The sequence below is a fragment of the Malaclemys terrapin genome, chromosome 3 (assembly GCF_027887155.1).
Source record: "Malaclemys terrapin pileata isolate rMalTer1 chromosome 3, rMalTer1.hap1, whole genome shotgun sequence".
Lineage (NCBI taxonomy): Eukaryota > Metazoa > Chordata > Testudines > Emydidae > Malaclemys > Malaclemys terrapin.
In genome coordinates, this window is record NC_071507.1 from 97694174 (window position 1) to 97711863 (window position 17690).

Consider the following 17690-nt stretch of genomic DNA (forward strand, 5'->3'; position numbering starts at 1 on the left):
ACAAAATATAACTAACTGACATATATGTACTTTATATCCTGTATATTTTACATGTCATGTTATTAAATTATTTTAAAGTTTCCATTTTACATGATATAAAGTATGGTTTCGGTGTTGATGATGTGTCCTTTCTACTATTTATTTCTCCCACTTGGGTCCAGTTGTTCTGCATAGGAAGCAGCACCTTAACTGTGAATTTCCTGGTTTTCATATGTTTGTGCTTTGTTTTTCCTCCTAACAGCAATGTTATTTTCAGGAATACATAGAAACCTCAACTGAGCATCCCCTCATTTTCTAACATTTGAGTTTGGGTTTCAAAGTCCTTTGTTCTGGAGCAGTACAAGGAGCAGGGGGCAGTGTTAATGACACTTTTTGGATAGAATAGAACCACAACTGTCTAGCTACCCCTTTGATTGATGAATGTTTTCAGTTTCTGGAGTTAAACTTAAAATCTTCTGCTGCATCTTGCATATTAATACTCTTCCTACTGTGGTGAGAATAGCCTGTGGTTACAGTGGAAAAATGCTGATATTTCAAATAAAACCCAAGAACAAAAATAACTCCATAAATAAACCGTGGTGATCTTAACCAACACAGAATTGGAATCCAACTATCCAGCCAATCAAAACCCCAAATGTTTATTTTAGAAGACGACTCGTATTTCCTGTTCTGACAAGCATATCACTAGTCAATGTTCTAATACAAAACTGTCCATTCATAAAAATCATGTACATGACCATACTACACACATCTCATTGAGCTCTTACAAGAGAGTGCACTGAATGTTCTCAAGTTCAACAACAACCACAAGGACAAATAATGATCCAGCATTGGGTCACCTAGGGCCAAGAGAAGCATGATTTGCTCAGACATACTTATGTGGGGAAAAAAGCAAACTGTACATTTTGGTGGTTAGATTTACCTTTGAGCAGATAGAGGCCCACACAATGCCCTATGTACTGCTTAAATCCCACATAAATCCCATGTTAAATCAGGTCTTGAAAAGCTTTTGATATGGTCTCCCACAGTATTCTTGCCAGCAAGTTAAAGAAGTATGGATTGGATGAATGGACTATAAGGTGGATAGAAAGCTGGCAAGATTGTCAGGCTCAACGGGTAGTGATCAACGGCTCAACATCTAGTTGGCAGCCAGTTTCAAGTGGAGTGCCCCAGGGGTCAGTCCTGGGGCCGGTTTTGTTCAACATCTTTATTAATGATCTGGATAATGGGTTAAATTGCACCCTCAGCAAGTTTGTGGATGACACTAAGCTGCGGGGAGAGGTAGATACGCTGGAGGGTAGGGATAGGGTCCAGAGTGACCTAAACAAATCTGGGCCAAAAGAAATCTGATGAGGTTCAACAAGGACAAGCGCAGAGACCTGCACTTAGGAAGGAAGAATCCCCACGCACCGCTACAGGCTGGGGATCGACTGGCTAAGCAGCAGGTCTGCAGAAAAAGATCTGGGGATTACAGTGGATGAGAAGCTGGATATGAGTCAGCAGTGTGCCCTTGTTGCCAAGAAGGCCAGTGGCATATTGGGGTGAATTAGTAGGAGCATTGCCAGCAGATCGAGGGAATTGATTATTCACCTCCATACGGCACTGGTGAGGCCACACCTGGAGTACTGCGTCCAGTTTTGGTCCCTCCACTACAGAAGGGATGTGGATAAATTGGAGAGAGTCTAGCGAAGGGGACATGACTTACAAGCAGGGCCGGCTCCAGGCACCAGCTGAGCAAGCTCGTGCTTGGGGCGGCAGAGTCCAAGGGGCGGCATTTCGGCCGCCCTTTTTTTTTCCTTTTTCTTTTTGGTTTGCCGCTCCAGCCACCCTGTAGGGGGCGGAGGAGGGGAGCACCCTGCAGCAAATTCGACAGGACAGCCCGTGTCCTTCCCTCCCAGCCTACCAGAGTGGTGCAGAGCCCTCCTGGCATGCGGCGCGGCGGGAGAGGCCATGTGGTGAGCGCCCCGCTGAAGCCCTGGCCGCCCCCTTGCTCTCTCCCCCCCCCGCTCCCTCCCTCTCCCCCCAGCTAGACCGGGCGCGCACGCTGCTGCACATCTGCAGCACAGGGAGTCCCCCTGCATCCTGGCTCTGGCTGCCCTGCAGGGTTTTTTTTTTTTTTCCTGCTTTGCTACTCCGGCCGCTCCATGGGGTTTTGTGTGTGTGTGCTTTAACCACTCCGGCCAGCTGCCCCACAGGTGTTTTGGGTTTTTTTTTGCTTTGCCGCTCCGGCCCGCCCGCAGTTTTGTTTTGTTCTTTTTGCTTGGGGCGGCAAAAAAGCCAGAGCCGGCCCTGCTTACAAGGAGAGGCTGAGGGAACTGGGGTTATTTAGTCTGCAGAAGAGAACAGTGAGAGGGGATTTGATAGCAGCCTGAAGGGGGGTTCCAAAGAGGATGGAGCTAGACCAGAGGAGGGCAAACTACGGACCGTGGGCCACATCTGGCCCGCGGGACCATTCTCCCTAGCCCCTGAGCTCCTGGCCCAGGAGGCTCGCCCCCAGCCCCTTCCCTGATGTTCCCTCTCCCCCACAGCCTGAGCTCACTGCACCACCGGTGCAATGATCTGGGTGGCGGGGCTGTGAGCTCCTGGGGCAGCGCAGCTGCAGAGTCCGGCCTGACCTGGTTCTCTGTGCTGTGTGGTGCATGGCTGGTCAGGGGACAGAGAGCAGGGCGGGTGGATGGGGCAGGAGTCCGGGGGGGAGGCCATCAGGGAACTGGGGGGGTTGGATGGGGCAGGAGTCCCAGGGGGCCGTCAGGGGGGAGAAGAAAGGGGGGTCGGATAGGGGGCAGGGGCTGGGCCACGCCTGCCTTTTTGGGGAGGCACAGCCTCCCCTAACTGGCCCTCCATACAATTTCTGAAACCCGATGCAGCCCTCGGGCCAAAAAGTTTGCCTGCCCCTGTTTTATAGAGATTTTCATCTACTTAGCTTTTTGACTATTCTAATAATTATCACTTCTTATAGCTATCTCTGCTTAATGTGACCATATTGCTATGCAGAAATCCCTCTTAAAGAAGAACCAGGCAGAACAAAATGTTCCCTGATGGCCCCCCCCCCCCGGACCCCTGCCCCATCCACCTCCCCTGCTCTCTGTCCCTTGACTGCTCCTGACCCAAACTGCCCCCTGCCGCCCCAGCCAACCCCCCCTCCTTCCTGACTGCCCCCCCTGGGACTGCTGCCCCATCCAACCACCCCTTCTCCCTGACTGCCCCCAGACTCCCACCCCTAACTTCTCCCCACTGCCCCATCCAACACCCCCTCTCCTTCCTGACTGCCCCCCAGAACCCCTGCTCCATCCAGTCCCCCTGCTCCCTGACCGTTCCCGGAACTCCTGCCCCTGACTGCCTCCTGCCACCCCATCCAACCCCTCCTCTCCTTCCTGACTGCCCCCCCGGAAACCCCTGCCCCCATTCAACCACCCAGTTCCCCACCCTCTGACTGCCCCGACACCTATCCACAAGCCTGGCCTCTGACCACCCCCCGAACTCCCCTGCCCTCTATCCAATCCCCCTCCCCCACTCCTTGCTCCCTTACCGTGTTGCCGGGAGCATTAGTGGCTGGCTGCGCGGCTGGAGCCAGCCACGCACTGCGCAGCACAGAGCACCGGGTCAGGCCGGGCTCTGCAGCTGCGCTGCCCCAGGAGCTTGCAGCCCCACTGCCCAGAGCATTGCACTGGTGGCGCAGTGAGCTGAGGCTGTGGGGGAGCGGGAACAGCAGGGGAGGGACCAGGAGCTCAGGGGCTGGGGAGAATGGTCCTGCGGGCCAGATGTGGCCCCTGGGCTGTAGTTTGCCCTCCTCTGCTATAAAAGGACTTTCAAATCAAACTGGTTACCCCAAGGGCGCGGTTTTCTGGTGACTTTGCCTTATTTGTTTTTATAGGAGCAGAATAAATGTAAATGACATTACAAAGATAAGAGTATGTAAAGATAAGAGTGATCTTAACCTGCATTACTACCACCACCTTGCTATCTGGATGTAAAAAAACACACCTTCTTCTGCAGGGAAGACAAAGCTAGAGCAAACCACCACCACCAATGCTCATGAGATGTGAAGTTCCCCTCCAAGCCTCTCCATGATTTGTTCCCATGCATGGTGAAACTACTTCAGAGCCTTCTACATCTGCAGAGGTGTTGGCAGAATTTCAGCCTATGCAGCAGAAAAAGAAAAGCCACTGCACATGCGCACACACTCTCAACTTTGCTTGCAGTTATGTTCTGGTCAGCCCCCTCAAACTGAGTATAAATGATCACCTGCAGAGATAGGCACTGAAAGAAAAAGCATGCAGATGTTATGGAGAAACATACAGATACTGGACCTGCACTCTCCAGTGCCTGGAGGCAGCCAACTCCCAGAGAACTTACCCGAATTCTCTTAGCAAACAGGATGGGGCTAGTCGTTTCCCATGTTGACACATCTCCACCCTGCCTGTAACCAGCTAATATTAACCTCAACCTAACAATCAGAAAGAAAGGCACTGCACAATGTGAAGAAGAGAGTGAACAGTATATATTTCTGCACTTTTATTAGAAAATCAAAACACAGTTTTATTAGCAAAATAATCTGTTTAGGGACAATGCTGATAGTATATTTTCTGGGCATACTTATTCCTTGCATTTTTTAAACCATTAAAGACTTAAACTGAGGTTTATATCTGTCACATTATTTGCTCCTACTCCTTTTTTATCACTTGAAGTCATTACGATTTTTGTGCCTTCAAATCCCTCTTCAGGTTCACCTCTGTTGTAATACCTATAAAAAAAAGCAGCCAATTAATAAAAGGTGGGTTGAGGGAAGATAAGATTAATTGACCCTTATCTGTAACAATAACAAATATCCAAATGTATATGTGTAGAATAAAATTGTATTTATTTGATTACGTCCCTCTCCCCCAACTCTTTGTATGTTGCTTGTTTTAAATTAGATTGTAAATTCTTTGGGTCAGGGACTGCATCTTCCTGTACATCATCATAGATTTTTAAGGCCAGAGATTTTTAAGGTCATTATTAGATCATCTAGTCTGACCTCTTATATAATACAGGCCAAACATTTTAACCAGTTACCCCTGCACTGAGCCCAGTAACTTGTGTTTTACTATAGCATACCTTCTGGAAAGGCAACCTGTCTTGATTTGAAGACATTGAGAAATGGAGAATCCACTACAATATTTCCCTTGGTAGTTTGTTCCAACAGTTAATCACCCTCTGTTAAAAGTCACCATTTATACCTGTCATCATCATGTCCCCATTACGCCTCTGGCATTTAGGGCAGCGACGAAGCTCCTCCACTCCTGTCTGTTTCTAGCAAGTCTTTCAATGGTTCCCTAGCTGTGCCCCAGATTTTTCAGGTTGGCTTCCACAGCTCTTCGCCATGTTGTTTTCAGGCAGCCTCGTTTTTGCTTGCCTTCAGGTGTCCATCTTATTGTTACTCTGGTGATGGAATCAGTTTCCACCCAAAGCACATGGCCAATCCATCTTCAACGCCTGCTGGCAATGATGGTGCTCAGATCCTCTTGCTTGCACTATGTCAATAGATCTTGGTTTGAGATTCTTCTGGGCCAAAGGATATGGAGGATTTTTCTGAGGCAGGTTGTATGGAATGAAGACAGTTTGGACATGTCAAACTTTCTCATTTACAGCTCTACTTAATGTCAAATGCTACCATTCTGATTTGGTAACTTGTTGAACTTGCTTAGCGGAGGTGTAAATGTTGACAAGGGGCAAGGAAATCATGAATCAGGCCCATTGATTCCCACTGGAAAAGAGTAGAGATCTAATCCTGTCCCATAAAAAGAGAGAGAACTTTGACAATACCAGGAAGAAATTTTTTTTACTTAACCTTGAAGACATGTCCAAGAAAACCTATTAGACTTGTGATATTATTTTCAGATTCTGAGATAATAGCTTTAGGCAGATGACAAGTATCTGCTGGTTCATAGTGTTATTCAGGGATCTGTGGTTAGAGTTGTCCAGGTTAATCCTATCGAGAAAGCACGAAACATTTCAACCATTAATTCCAAGGGGGAAGAGCAGTGCAAGGTTGGTTAGGAAAGAATGCATATTTCTGGGAGGAAGAAACCTCTCACATTTTTCAACACAATAGATCAACTGCAGATGATCCAGGATTGATTTCAATGGGATTCAAAGACTGCTCATCTTAGCTGAAGGGGAAATTGGAGGCTCTGATGAAGTGGTGGATCTTCCCACAATGCCAGGAGAAAAGAGCTTTTCATAATGCTGAAAATTAAAGGTGGGCACAAGTCACAAAATTTGGACCTAGACCTCCTTTAAATGGTGTTCCTAAATGGTGTTATTTTCTTTTTTAATTAAAACCACATATTAGGGGCAGCAGCACATTTAATTTTGCCTCCACCCAACCCTTTCCCATCACTGCGTTCTAATCTTATACATGTATTTTATCCCATGGAGCTACAATAATACAAACCCTATTTCACAATGTCATCTTTAAGGTAAATCAATTTCTAGAGCTCATTGCATTGACAACATCCCTTGTAATGGACAAATATAGAGAGAGACAAACAATGAACTCTGAACTCAGGTTCGGACAGGTAAAGGAAATGGGGAACAAATTTCACATGTTTTATTCGAAATGTACCTGCAATTCTCAAGGCTACACATAGCTCTTTCTCCAACTTCTGAACAGTAAGAATCTATCTATAGAAACATCCACCTGGACTGAAACAGGTGAAAAATAATGGTTCTTCTAGCTTTACAAGGAGTGAGAACTGTGTCGTTGTTACCTTCTCATTGTTCTGAGTTACTGCTATGAAAAGGCAGGTCTTCGTTAGGAGAAGAAAGCAGTCTTTCACCTTAACAGATGTCACACTTCTGTTATCAGTAGAGAGACAGATCCAAACCAGAACTCTGCATCTGAACATTCCTGAATTAGGGGAGCTTCAGAGTCCAAAGTCTTGGATGTAAACCTTCTATAAGGGTTTGAAATCCAGAGACAAATTTTTGTGACTTGTGTTCACCTTTGACTTTCAGCATCAGGAAAAGCTCTTTTCACTGATGAAAATGTTTCTAATGAAAACAGAAGCAAGGGCAGCATTGCAGAACCTTCTGTCTTAGACAAGAAGAAGAACGATTACAACCCCCTGGTCCCAAACAACTGCCTCCCTCCCCCACACCAACACAGAACAAAGGAAAGTAATGTGAATTGCACCCAAAACAATGGGAATTAATGTGAATTTGCCAACCCACTAGGGCGCTCAGACTTCCACACAGTTGAGGACATTTTTTTTTTAAGTGAATTCCCTTGATTGAGATGGGCAGGGGAAGGAGCATGAGAATGAGAATCTATCATTGTCCTGGCTGGAAAGGTGCCCATTGTTCTGAGAGAGAAGGGAGTTTACTTTTCCCTATGTAAAAGAATAAATGGACACAAATCGGACATCAGGAATGGTAACATACAAAAGCCAGTAGGAGAACACTTCAATCTCCCTGGACATTCTATAACAGATTTAAAAGTAGCTATACTTGAATAAAAAAACTTCAGAAACAGACTTCAAAGAGAAACTGCACAACTAAAATTCATTTGCAAATTTAACACCATAATTTGGGCTTGAATAAGGACTGGGAGTGGCTGGCTCATTACAAAAGCAGCGTTGCCTCTCCTGGAATTGACACCTCTTTATCTATTATTGGGAGTGGATCCACCCTAATGCCAAGAGAAGGTTTGCAGCTGAGACACTCAAATAGAGGAAGGCGCCTCTCCTGCAGCCTAGAGTTGGGTGTCTATCCTTGGGAGAGGAGCAGGGTTTAGCACTCACCCCTCTTCTTGGTATCTCCCACTGCCTACCTTCTAGCATGCTGGCTTTTGACAGACCGATTCCAAGGCAGCTCTCGTCCCCCATTTGCTGTATAGGGAGTCTAGATGCCTAACTCAGGCTCTATGAATCCCAGTGATTTTCTAGGTGCCTAATTTTCTTTGTGAATCTAGTCCTAGTCTAGCAGTGCCTCAGTCCTCCCTCTGTCAAATGGGGATAATAGCACTGATCCATGTCACAGAGATGCTGTGAGCAATCTTCATATACCTTAGATAGACAAGCGCTGTCCACACTGTGACAAACAGGGCAAACACGCTGCTATCGATTTTAATCCTGCTCAGTGATCCTCCCACGTAACATCCAATTGGAAGTCAAGGGGACCTTGCAAGGGCAGAAAGGCCTGCACAGGCAGATCTCTGAAGGATCAGGGTCTTAAGCAGGGATGTTGCTAGCACTGTGTCCACTGTAGTGTAGACAGCATCTGAGGGTACAATTAAACACCCATGGCTGGTCGGTGCCAGCTGACTCAAGCTCACAGGACTGGGGCTAAGAGGATGTTTAATTGCAGTGTAGACTTCTGGGCTTGGGCTGTAGCCCGAGTTCTAGAACTCTCCCATCTCGCAGGGTCCTAGAGCCCCAAAGTCGACACCACAGCTAAACAGCCCCGTAGCCTGAGTGAATTGGCCCAGGCCAGCCATGGGTGTTTAATTGCAGTGTAGACATATCTTAAAAGGCTTTTAGGCCACGTTGTCTATGTTGGGAAAACATGTAGATGTTTGTCAGCAACTAGGGGAATTTTTTAGAAAATTTCCCCAGTGCAGGCTGGACCCAATGGAGTCTGTTTAACACACCGAATGCCTGTGGAGGGGTGGGGACTGGGACTGGAAGAAAGTGTAAGTTACATGAATTTAGCCTCCCACTGAATTTCTCCGAATATGGCTACGCTGGGATTCCCAGCTTACACAGACATACTCTTATTGAGCTAGCATGCTAAAAACAGTGGGTAGGAGGGGCAGTGGCTGCATGGGCTAGCAGTGCAGTGGGTATGTACTTGGCATGGCTAGCTTAGTGTCACTCGCCACTGCTCATGCTACCCTAGCTGCACTATTTTTAGCATGCTACCTTGATGAGAGCTAGCACGGATGCGAGTTGGGAGTCACAGCCCTAGCTCACAGCACAGAGGTAGCCTTAAACTCACCTGTGAATTTGGCCACATGTCTTTATTTGGGATTTGCACACCCCGAAGCACGCTGTCAGTGCTACTAAATAAACCCATTTGTACTAATAATGGGCCCTCCTCCCATGTCACCTGATCAATCCTTGTGTAGAATCAATGCTAATTTACAGACCAGGAGACTCAATGGAACTGGCATCTCTGCACTATAAGCCAAACTCTCTGCTGGTGTAACTCCATTGTGCCAGTCAAGAATTTGGCCCCATGTTTTCTGAATGGCTACACAGTGAAACTACATCATCAATGACTTGGAATGGAAATGTTCAGAGGAGTAGCAGGACCCTGTCCCAATAATCCTGGGCTGGTTCTAATTTATTGCTCTTTTAGAACTTCACATCAGCAGCCTGGGTCACAGAGTTCACATGCTAAGAGCTGCCAAAGGGAACCCTTTTTGTACACATGCTTGAAATTTCTTACAGCATTTTTTTTTAAAGTAGCCTGGCTCAGTGTGAAATCAGCAAATAGTAAATGTTATCCAGGGTGCCAATCAGATTAATGCATTCCCTTTCATGTTAAGGAATAGCAGATCTCCAAACCTTTCCAAAGAAGGCAGATAGCTGCAGATAAGATCAGAAAGGTTTGGCACACAGTCAAAACGGGTTGACAGGCAAGAGGGAGCTAAGCTAAAGAACGTGTTCTGCCTAGGGAGCCCACTATTCAAGTTAAATAACACAGGATACCCCTCTGGACTCTAAGCATGGTGTATGGGTGGTAATGTTTGCCAGCACCACCGCTGAAATCAATGCCTTGGAACAACCTGCGGCCATCTGCCACTTGTAAAAGTTATTCATTTGGCCACCGGTTCAAGTACACCTCATTTGAAGTGATCTACTGTTTCTGTTACACCAAGACAAAAGTTCAGCAACAGCTCTTGTGGAGGGAAAAGCACATTTAATATTGTTATCTGAATCTGCTGTTGCCAATGGGAGACAGCTGGGTCTGTTTTCAGTTTGCTTTTCACTCCCAGGACCCATGCAAGAGCCCAAATTCCTCAAGGAAGAACCAGGGACCTAGCTGATCCATATGGTGGACTTTGATTTAAATGATGTATTTTAGTTTATCTGCTGCCATTTGCTTCTTGTCCAGGTTTAGAATTAGAAAATATGGCCCTGATTCTGCTTTCACTTACACCAGTGTAAATCAGGAATAATCCCATGGAATTCAATGGAGCTCTGTCGGTGTCATACAGGTCAGAATGAGACTCAGCCCCTAAGTTCTTTCAGCTGAAGGATAGAATGGTCCTAGGGAACTTCAAACAAGTACTGTAGCTGCTTAGGGGAAATGTCAATCAAACCTGTGCTGTGGCGTCAGTTTTGCCCTCTTGTCTGGATTATTTTTATTTTCTATATAAATATATATATTTTGTATAAGTGCTGGAACTCCATACACATAGTTCTACAGTATCACTGCTGTGTCACTTAATGTTCATAAGGCTAAATGCTTTATGGGTTCAGTTTAAAAAATGTCCTGGGGCAAGGAAAGGAGCAGGTCCAGGAAAATCCATGTCTTGATTGAGCTACTAACTAGTTAATCTCTTTTTTTTGGATACTGTGTAATTGATTGGAATATTCCCAGAAATCAACTTCTATCAAAGAAAAGTTGCAGACACTTAGGGACCCATTTCTGAACATCTTCAATTCCCATTAAAGTCAATAGAAACTCTCAGGAAATACGCAGCAGCTTGCAGAATGAAACCTTTCAACTAGATCTTTTCCTTCCCTTTCCAAATCTCCTCCTGCTACCAGAGCCTCAAGCATGAGTCTGTTACAAACTCGCAGGTACAGAAAATCTCCACTAGAGAATTTCTAAACAATATGGACACACACACACACACATACAGATTCAATATCAGTTTTCACTTTAAAATGCTAGTTTGAGGTAAAGTTTAATTATATTTGACTACAAACAACCCCCCAAAAACCTTGCCCTATGCTTATCCTCCTGCCCCCAAATAGCTAGCAACAACATATATTTTAAACACTGGAGTCCATCAGAGCATATCCTGCCATGTATCTCCATATCTAGAATTTCCCTTTGAAATCAATGGTGTGTAATAAAGTTGTGGAGTATATATCAGAACATTTTACTGCTCACTCTTGAGCCATTAATGGTAATCTGCATCTACACCAAATATTTTGCCTGATAGCTGAAAGTTTCTACTGCATTAATTAAAAACTCAGAACATTCTTTAAGATGTCCTGAGGCTGCGTTTGAACACACAGTACTGAGAGTTCATCCACTTGGTCATGCTAAGACCTCCCAGTAATACCCTCAGAAAACTATTTGTATTGTAACAGAAGGTAGATTGTTTAAGGTCTTGAGTTACCCTCTTCATCTATCTTTCATGCCTCAGGACAGAGTCCTGTTTTATGTCTCAAGTTTCTCTAATCATAGAGCTTGGTCTGCAAACTAGCAGCTATGCTACAAACTGTCTAACCTCATCCCAGGGTGATTGCTCAACAGGTATGTGAAATGCGTGAGTGGGCTGCACTTAAAAAAAGGATTGAAAGAAATGGTGATTTTATTCAAGGATACCATATGCTCCATGGCTTTACTTAGCTGATCATGGGAATTTGGCTTTTGCCTTCCAATTCCATGATGACCTTAGAAGCACAAGTGGATGAATGTCAGTGTTTGACATTTGAGTGCTACTTAAAGCCCTATTCCAGTTGTAGATTCTCAGACCTCTTACCCATAAAAATATAAGGAGGGAGGGTATTTTTTCAGAGAAGTTTGTATCACATGCTCCCTTCTCTCATTTTTATAGCACATCCCATTTTGGGGAGTGTTTATTTTATGGTAAGTGGTGCCAGACTTTAGAATGCTTACAGTACATGGTCAAATTATTAATTATTTGACAATATTTTTCAGACACAGCAGACTTAGCATTCTTCTGCTGTGTATGGGAGGAACCTTTTCCCCCGAGCCCCACTGGTCTCTTACTTCCACTGTGATAGCGAACGGAGGATGTGTCTGGACTGGCAATATTTTCTTTGAAATGTAATCCTAAAGCTTTCTTTTTGTTAGTGCAAATTCCTGTCAAAATCTTAAAACCCCTCCCATCTCTTACCCCATGTGGGCCAGTCCCCTGGAATTTACTTTCACTGGGGCTTCATGAGGGCTAAGGCTGGCCTTAACTGAGGCGCAATTTAGGATCACCGCCTATTCAGAATTTCCCAGATGAGACAATCTGGAAAGAGCCTGAACTTTCTTCTTGTTTCTCTTGCTTACAAGCTGCATATGCTGAGAGAGAGAAGAGAGGAAAGAAATTGGAAAGCCCAGAGAGAGAAGATATATGAACAGAAATAAAAATCTTAAAATGCTTAAGGTTAAGTCCTACCCTTACTAGTAGGAGCTGCTCTGGGAGGGCATGTGGTGGAGTGGAGTAGTATCAGTCAATAGTTACCTAACAAAGCCCTCCTGCTGGTACAGGGAAAGATGGCTGGTAAGAACAGTTGCACCACAAGACAGAGCACGTTTCTTCTCCTTTGTAAAGGAGCAGCACATATGTTTGGCTGTTCTGTGCTGCAGACAGCACACACAAAGGCAGCTGCTGAGTGCTGGCCTTGTCCCCTGGCAGACAGGCCAGGCTCCTTTGGGGTGTCATTCTTCTCAAAGACAAAAGGAGTGCTCCAAACCCAATTCTTTTGTTTGTAAGAATAAGCAGAACTCCATGGTTGTATCCTCTGAAATGCTTCCAGTTCCACATGCAGGGACAGTTAGACCAGCAGAATTCAGGGCCTCAATGCGTGGATGAGGCGAGGGTGTTAGGAGAAGGAATTTAGGTTTATTAGGAACTGGGAAATCTTTTGGGAAAGAGGGGCTCCTACACAGGAAGGATGGGCTCTACCTAAACTGAAACGGAACCAGATTGTTGCCATGTAAAAGGTTGTAGAGAAGTTTTTAAACTAAGGGATGGGGAAAAGCCAACAGGTGTGGAGGAGCACACAGCTTGAACAGAGACATACCTTGGGAGAGGATTTATTAAACAGGATTCTCTATATCCTAGTAAAGAGGAGAGGATAGATGTTGTTAGAGTACAGATAGAAACTGAAGAGAAGCAGTCAAACGAAAAAGAGTCCCATTCAATGACATCACATGAAGGCAGACAACTAAATACTGATAAATTTTGTAAGTGCTTATATACAAAGACTATAAGACTAAATACTAAGGTGAGTCAACTTGAGTGCCTGGAATTAAATGAGGAAATTGATATAATAGGCATCACAGAAATTTGGTGGAATGATGATAATCTGTGGGCCATGGTAATACCAAGATACAAAATACATAGGAATGACAGAATAGTTGCGCTAGTGGGTGAGTGATACCATATGTGAAAGAGTCAAATATAGTAAAAATCTTAAATGAATCAAACTGTACCACAGCATCTCAAGGGATAGAAATTCCATGTTTGAACAATAGGAGTATAGCAGTAGGAATATACTACCCACCACCTGACCAGCATGGTGATGGTGACTATGAAATGCTTAGGGAGATTAGAGAGGCTACAAAAAACAGAAAACCCAATAATAATGGGGGATTTCAACTATCCCCATGTTGACTGGGTAAGTGTCACATTAGGACAGGATGTAGAGATAACATTTCTAGACACCATTAAAGACTGCTTCTTGGAGCAGCTAGTCCTGGAAACCATAAGGGAAGAAGCAATTCTTGATATTGTCCTAAGTGGTGCACAGGATCTGGTCCAAGAGGTGAATATAGCTGAACTGCTAGGTAATAGCAACCATAAAATAATTACATTTATCATCCTTGTAGGGGGAAATACCAAAGAAACCCCCCACAGTAGCATTTAACTTCAAAAAGGGGAACTACACAAAAATGAGGAAGCTAGTTGAATGGAAATTAACAGGAACAGTCACAACAATGAAGCCTGCAGGCTGCATGGAAATTATTTTAAAACACAATAGCAGAGACTCAAACTAAATGTACACCCCAAACAAACAAAAACAATACGACAACAACAACAAAAAATGCACCCATGGATAAACAGAATAAAAAAGATGGCTAGAGGCAAAAAGAAATACTTTAAAAATTGGAAGTCAAATCTTACTGAGGAAAATAAAAAGGAGCACAAACTCTGGCATGTCAAGTGTAAAAGTATAAGGCAGGCCAAATTTTTTTTGAAGAGCAACAAGTAAAAGACACAAAAATTAACAGCAACATTTCTTTAAAGGAAGCCTGCTAAACAATCTATGCGGCCCCTAGATGATCAAGGTACTAAAGAAGCACTCAGAGACAACAAGGTCATTGTGGAGAAGCCAAATGAATCCTTTGCATTGGTCTTCACTGCAAAGGATGAGAGGGATTTCCCACTCCTGAGCCAATCTGAGGAACTGTCCCAGACTGAGGTGTCAGTAGAGGTGGTTTTGGAACAGATCGATAAATTAAAAAGTAATGAGTCACCAGGACCACACGATATTCACCCAAGAGTTCTGAAGGAACTCATATATGAAATTGCAGAGCTACTAAGTGTGGTATGTAACCTACCACTTAAATTAGCCTCTGTACCAGATGACTGGAGGATAGCTAATGTAAGGCCAATTTTTTAAAAAGGCACCACATGCAATCTTTGCAATTACAGGCCAGTAAGCCTAACTTCAGTATCAGACAAATAAATTGAAACGCTAATAAAGAACCGACTTATCAGACACACAGACTGCAGCCAAAGGGGTTATGGGCAGTCAGGTTTAGAGTGGAAGAAATGAGAGTTCAGCCTACCAGTTAGAGCTGAGTCCAGAATGGGCAGAGTCCAGAAAATGAGCCAAGGATCAGTGCAGGAGGGACAGAAGCCTAATGCCAAAGCCAGCGGGTAAACAAGAGTCATAAGCCAGAGTTGGAGCCAGGGATTGATACTGGAGAGACAGAAGCCAAATGCCAGAATTGGAGGATCAATCGGAGTCACAAACCAGAGGCAAAGCCAAGGATCCAAGCCAGAGAGAAGCAGGGGCTGGAGCAGGAACTGGAACAAGGCCAGGCGCAGCTGCAGGTCTGATACATGGTGAGCAGCCATTGATCTACTCTGAGGGCCAGGCTTATAACTGGGCTGCTAAACAAGCAACCAGTTAGCGGCTATGGCCACTCTGTCAGGTCCAAGGCAGTGCAGCTGAGCTCACTCGTTGCCTAGCAGCGCAGTCAGTCAGGGAGCAGGCCAACAACTAGTCCTAGCATGGCCATTCTTATGTTCTTATCCTGAAACCTGAGAGGCATGGTGTATGGCATATTAAAATTAAGTATGACCTTTAGACCTCTGTAGCTACCTCTCACATGCCTGCATAGTAATATAAGCTGCTTATAGTAATATAAGCCCTCCTCCTTATTTGTCACATTCATGCTTGTGAATCTGCCAAACCTTTGTCATTTGCTCTGGGAGAAGATGTGGTGAGTAGTGCTTAGAATAGGGCACATGGGGTCAGAAAGCCTGAATTCTTATCTTCTGCTCTACCCCTGGCTCACTGTGTGGCTCTGTGTAAGTAATGTCACCGAGTCTTCCTTCCCTCTGGGTGAAATCCTGGCCTCACTGAAGTCAATGGGAGTTTTCCATTAATTTTAACGGGGTCATGATTTTACCTTCTGTTTATGGTAAAAGTAGTAGGGAAAGAGCCGGAGGATCCAGAAGTGAGGCGGACTACTGCTGGTTGGGAAGTGTGGGGTTGAGGGAGTAGAGCAGAGAGATGGGAGGTGCATACACTCAGTCGCTATCTCTCAGCAAAAGAAGTGTCTTTTCTTAGGGTCTTGTGTATGTTGGAGGTCTTTCTGTTTCCTTACAAATCCAGAGGAAATCATCTTTTCCTTAGAATTGGTTTCAAATGAGAAAAGGACAAGAAAGAAATCACATTTGATTTTAAGACTGAAGCCACCAACATTTGACATCCCCATCAAATATATTTTGAACATTTTTATGAATGTTGCTGACTCAATATAGACAATAGTTATCCCAAGATATTATACCCAAGAGCCTTACTTTGCCAAGAAATTTCACACGCCATGTGTAGAAACGGACTTTCAGGCCACTGCAAATTTAGCTATCTTTCTCTCAAACAGGATTTAAATGGATTCTATAGAAAGCCATTAAGATAAACTCCTTTTGTAAAGATTTTAGCAACTTAAAAGCCTCTCCCCCACCTTATTCTTCACAGACACACCACTGCCTGCTTAAAATAGTTAGAGAAAAGTTCAAGACGCTGAGCTCACCCGCAGACAGACAAGTACTCTACTGCATGGAACATATCCAAATCTTGGCGATGGCAGTTCAACTCAGTGATGACTACCTGGCTTGTGGTGTTGAAGTTAATGATATCACGGTTTGTTATTCTAAATGATCATTATAGATATTACATATCACTGTTAAATAACTACTATCAAACACTTAACACAAAACCCTATGTCGTCAACAACAACAAACATTTTGCCAAGGTTAACACCACCTCTTCTTCCCATAGAACAAAATCCCAAACTTTTAGTCCTGGCCTCCAGCCAGGCTACACTCTGCTAAATGGATGAATGGATGCGCCCAATTGTTGAAGATTACAACACTCTCCTGCTTCGCAATCCCATGGCTGGTGGTAGCTTAAAAAAAAGATTCCTCCCATTCTTTCTATTGACCATTTGTAAAACTATATCAGGCATGGGTCACAATGACTATATCACCGTGCCTCAAATTTCACACAACTCTTCATGTGCAAAATGTACTTTGGTTCTGGAAAGACCCAGATACTCTCTTCCCTATAGGAACAGAAGAGCAACTAGCTTCAGCTGTGATCACTCTGATCCCAAACACAGGCGAGCCTCAGACTCATAGGAGCACCTACAAGATGTAAGAATACAATAACTCCACAACAGTTAGTGGGTTCAGATCAAATCTAACCTTTACGCAGGAGACCTGCCACCATTTTAAAAAAACAAACAAACTAAAACAAGGAATGATTTAAGCAGAAATGCAAATGTAGTTGTGAGACGCAACCTCAGTTTAATTCGTTTCTTGTTTTTTTCCTAGGCAACAAACAACAAGACTTACCTTGTAAATACTGTGCTGGAAAATGTACAGTGACTTGTTCTCATTTAAACACTGTTAGAATGAAAAAACCTTTACATGAACTACAGAGATACTAGTTGCCTGTTAATGCTGCATCATCCAGATACATATACAAAAGTATCCAATATATACATGTAAGTAAAGCTGCTTCTCATGTTGAATAAGTTGATTTACTAGAGATTTGTTGGAAAGGACACCAAAAAAATCGAGGTATTCAGATTATCCACCTCAATACACCTGAGATATGTGATTCCCCCTTTCAGACTCCTATAAACCTGTTTGTTTGTTATCCTCCGCTTGTTTCCCCAGATTATTCTTCATGGCTGTTAGACACCAGTTAGAGAAGCCATGCCCTGTTATCCCAAGTGGCTTTTGTTGGTAGTTTTTCAAAGCTGTATGGTGAAGTAAGAGAGTGAACTCAGTTTTGTTTCTTCATTTCAGAGAAAGTTAAAACACTGACATTAATAGGCCTTCGCTCTTCAATATGTAGCTGTCTGATATATTGTGTGGGAAACCTTTAACAACTTCATCTGAGGTCAAAATCATTGGCTATTTAGCAAGATACTAGAAGCAAAAGTTTTAGAACCTACTGTTAATGTTCTATAGAAAGCCATTAAGATAA

General features: G+C 44.1%; 1 protein-coding gene across 1 annotated transcript in view; it reads right to left on the reverse strand.

Annotated features, from left to right (window-relative positions):
• Positions 1–4597: 4597 nt before the first annotated feature.
• UST (uronyl 2-sulfotransferase) overlaps positions 4598–17690 on the reverse strand; it is a 316217-nt gene continuing 303124 nt past the window's right edge. Inside the window, exon 9 of the mRNA XM_054024122.1 lies at positions 4598–4744. Coding sequence (XP_053880097.1) covers positions 4621–4744 — 124 coding nt within the window. The 3' untranslated portion in view covers positions 4598–4620. The remainder of the gene's footprint in view (positions 4745–17690) is intronic.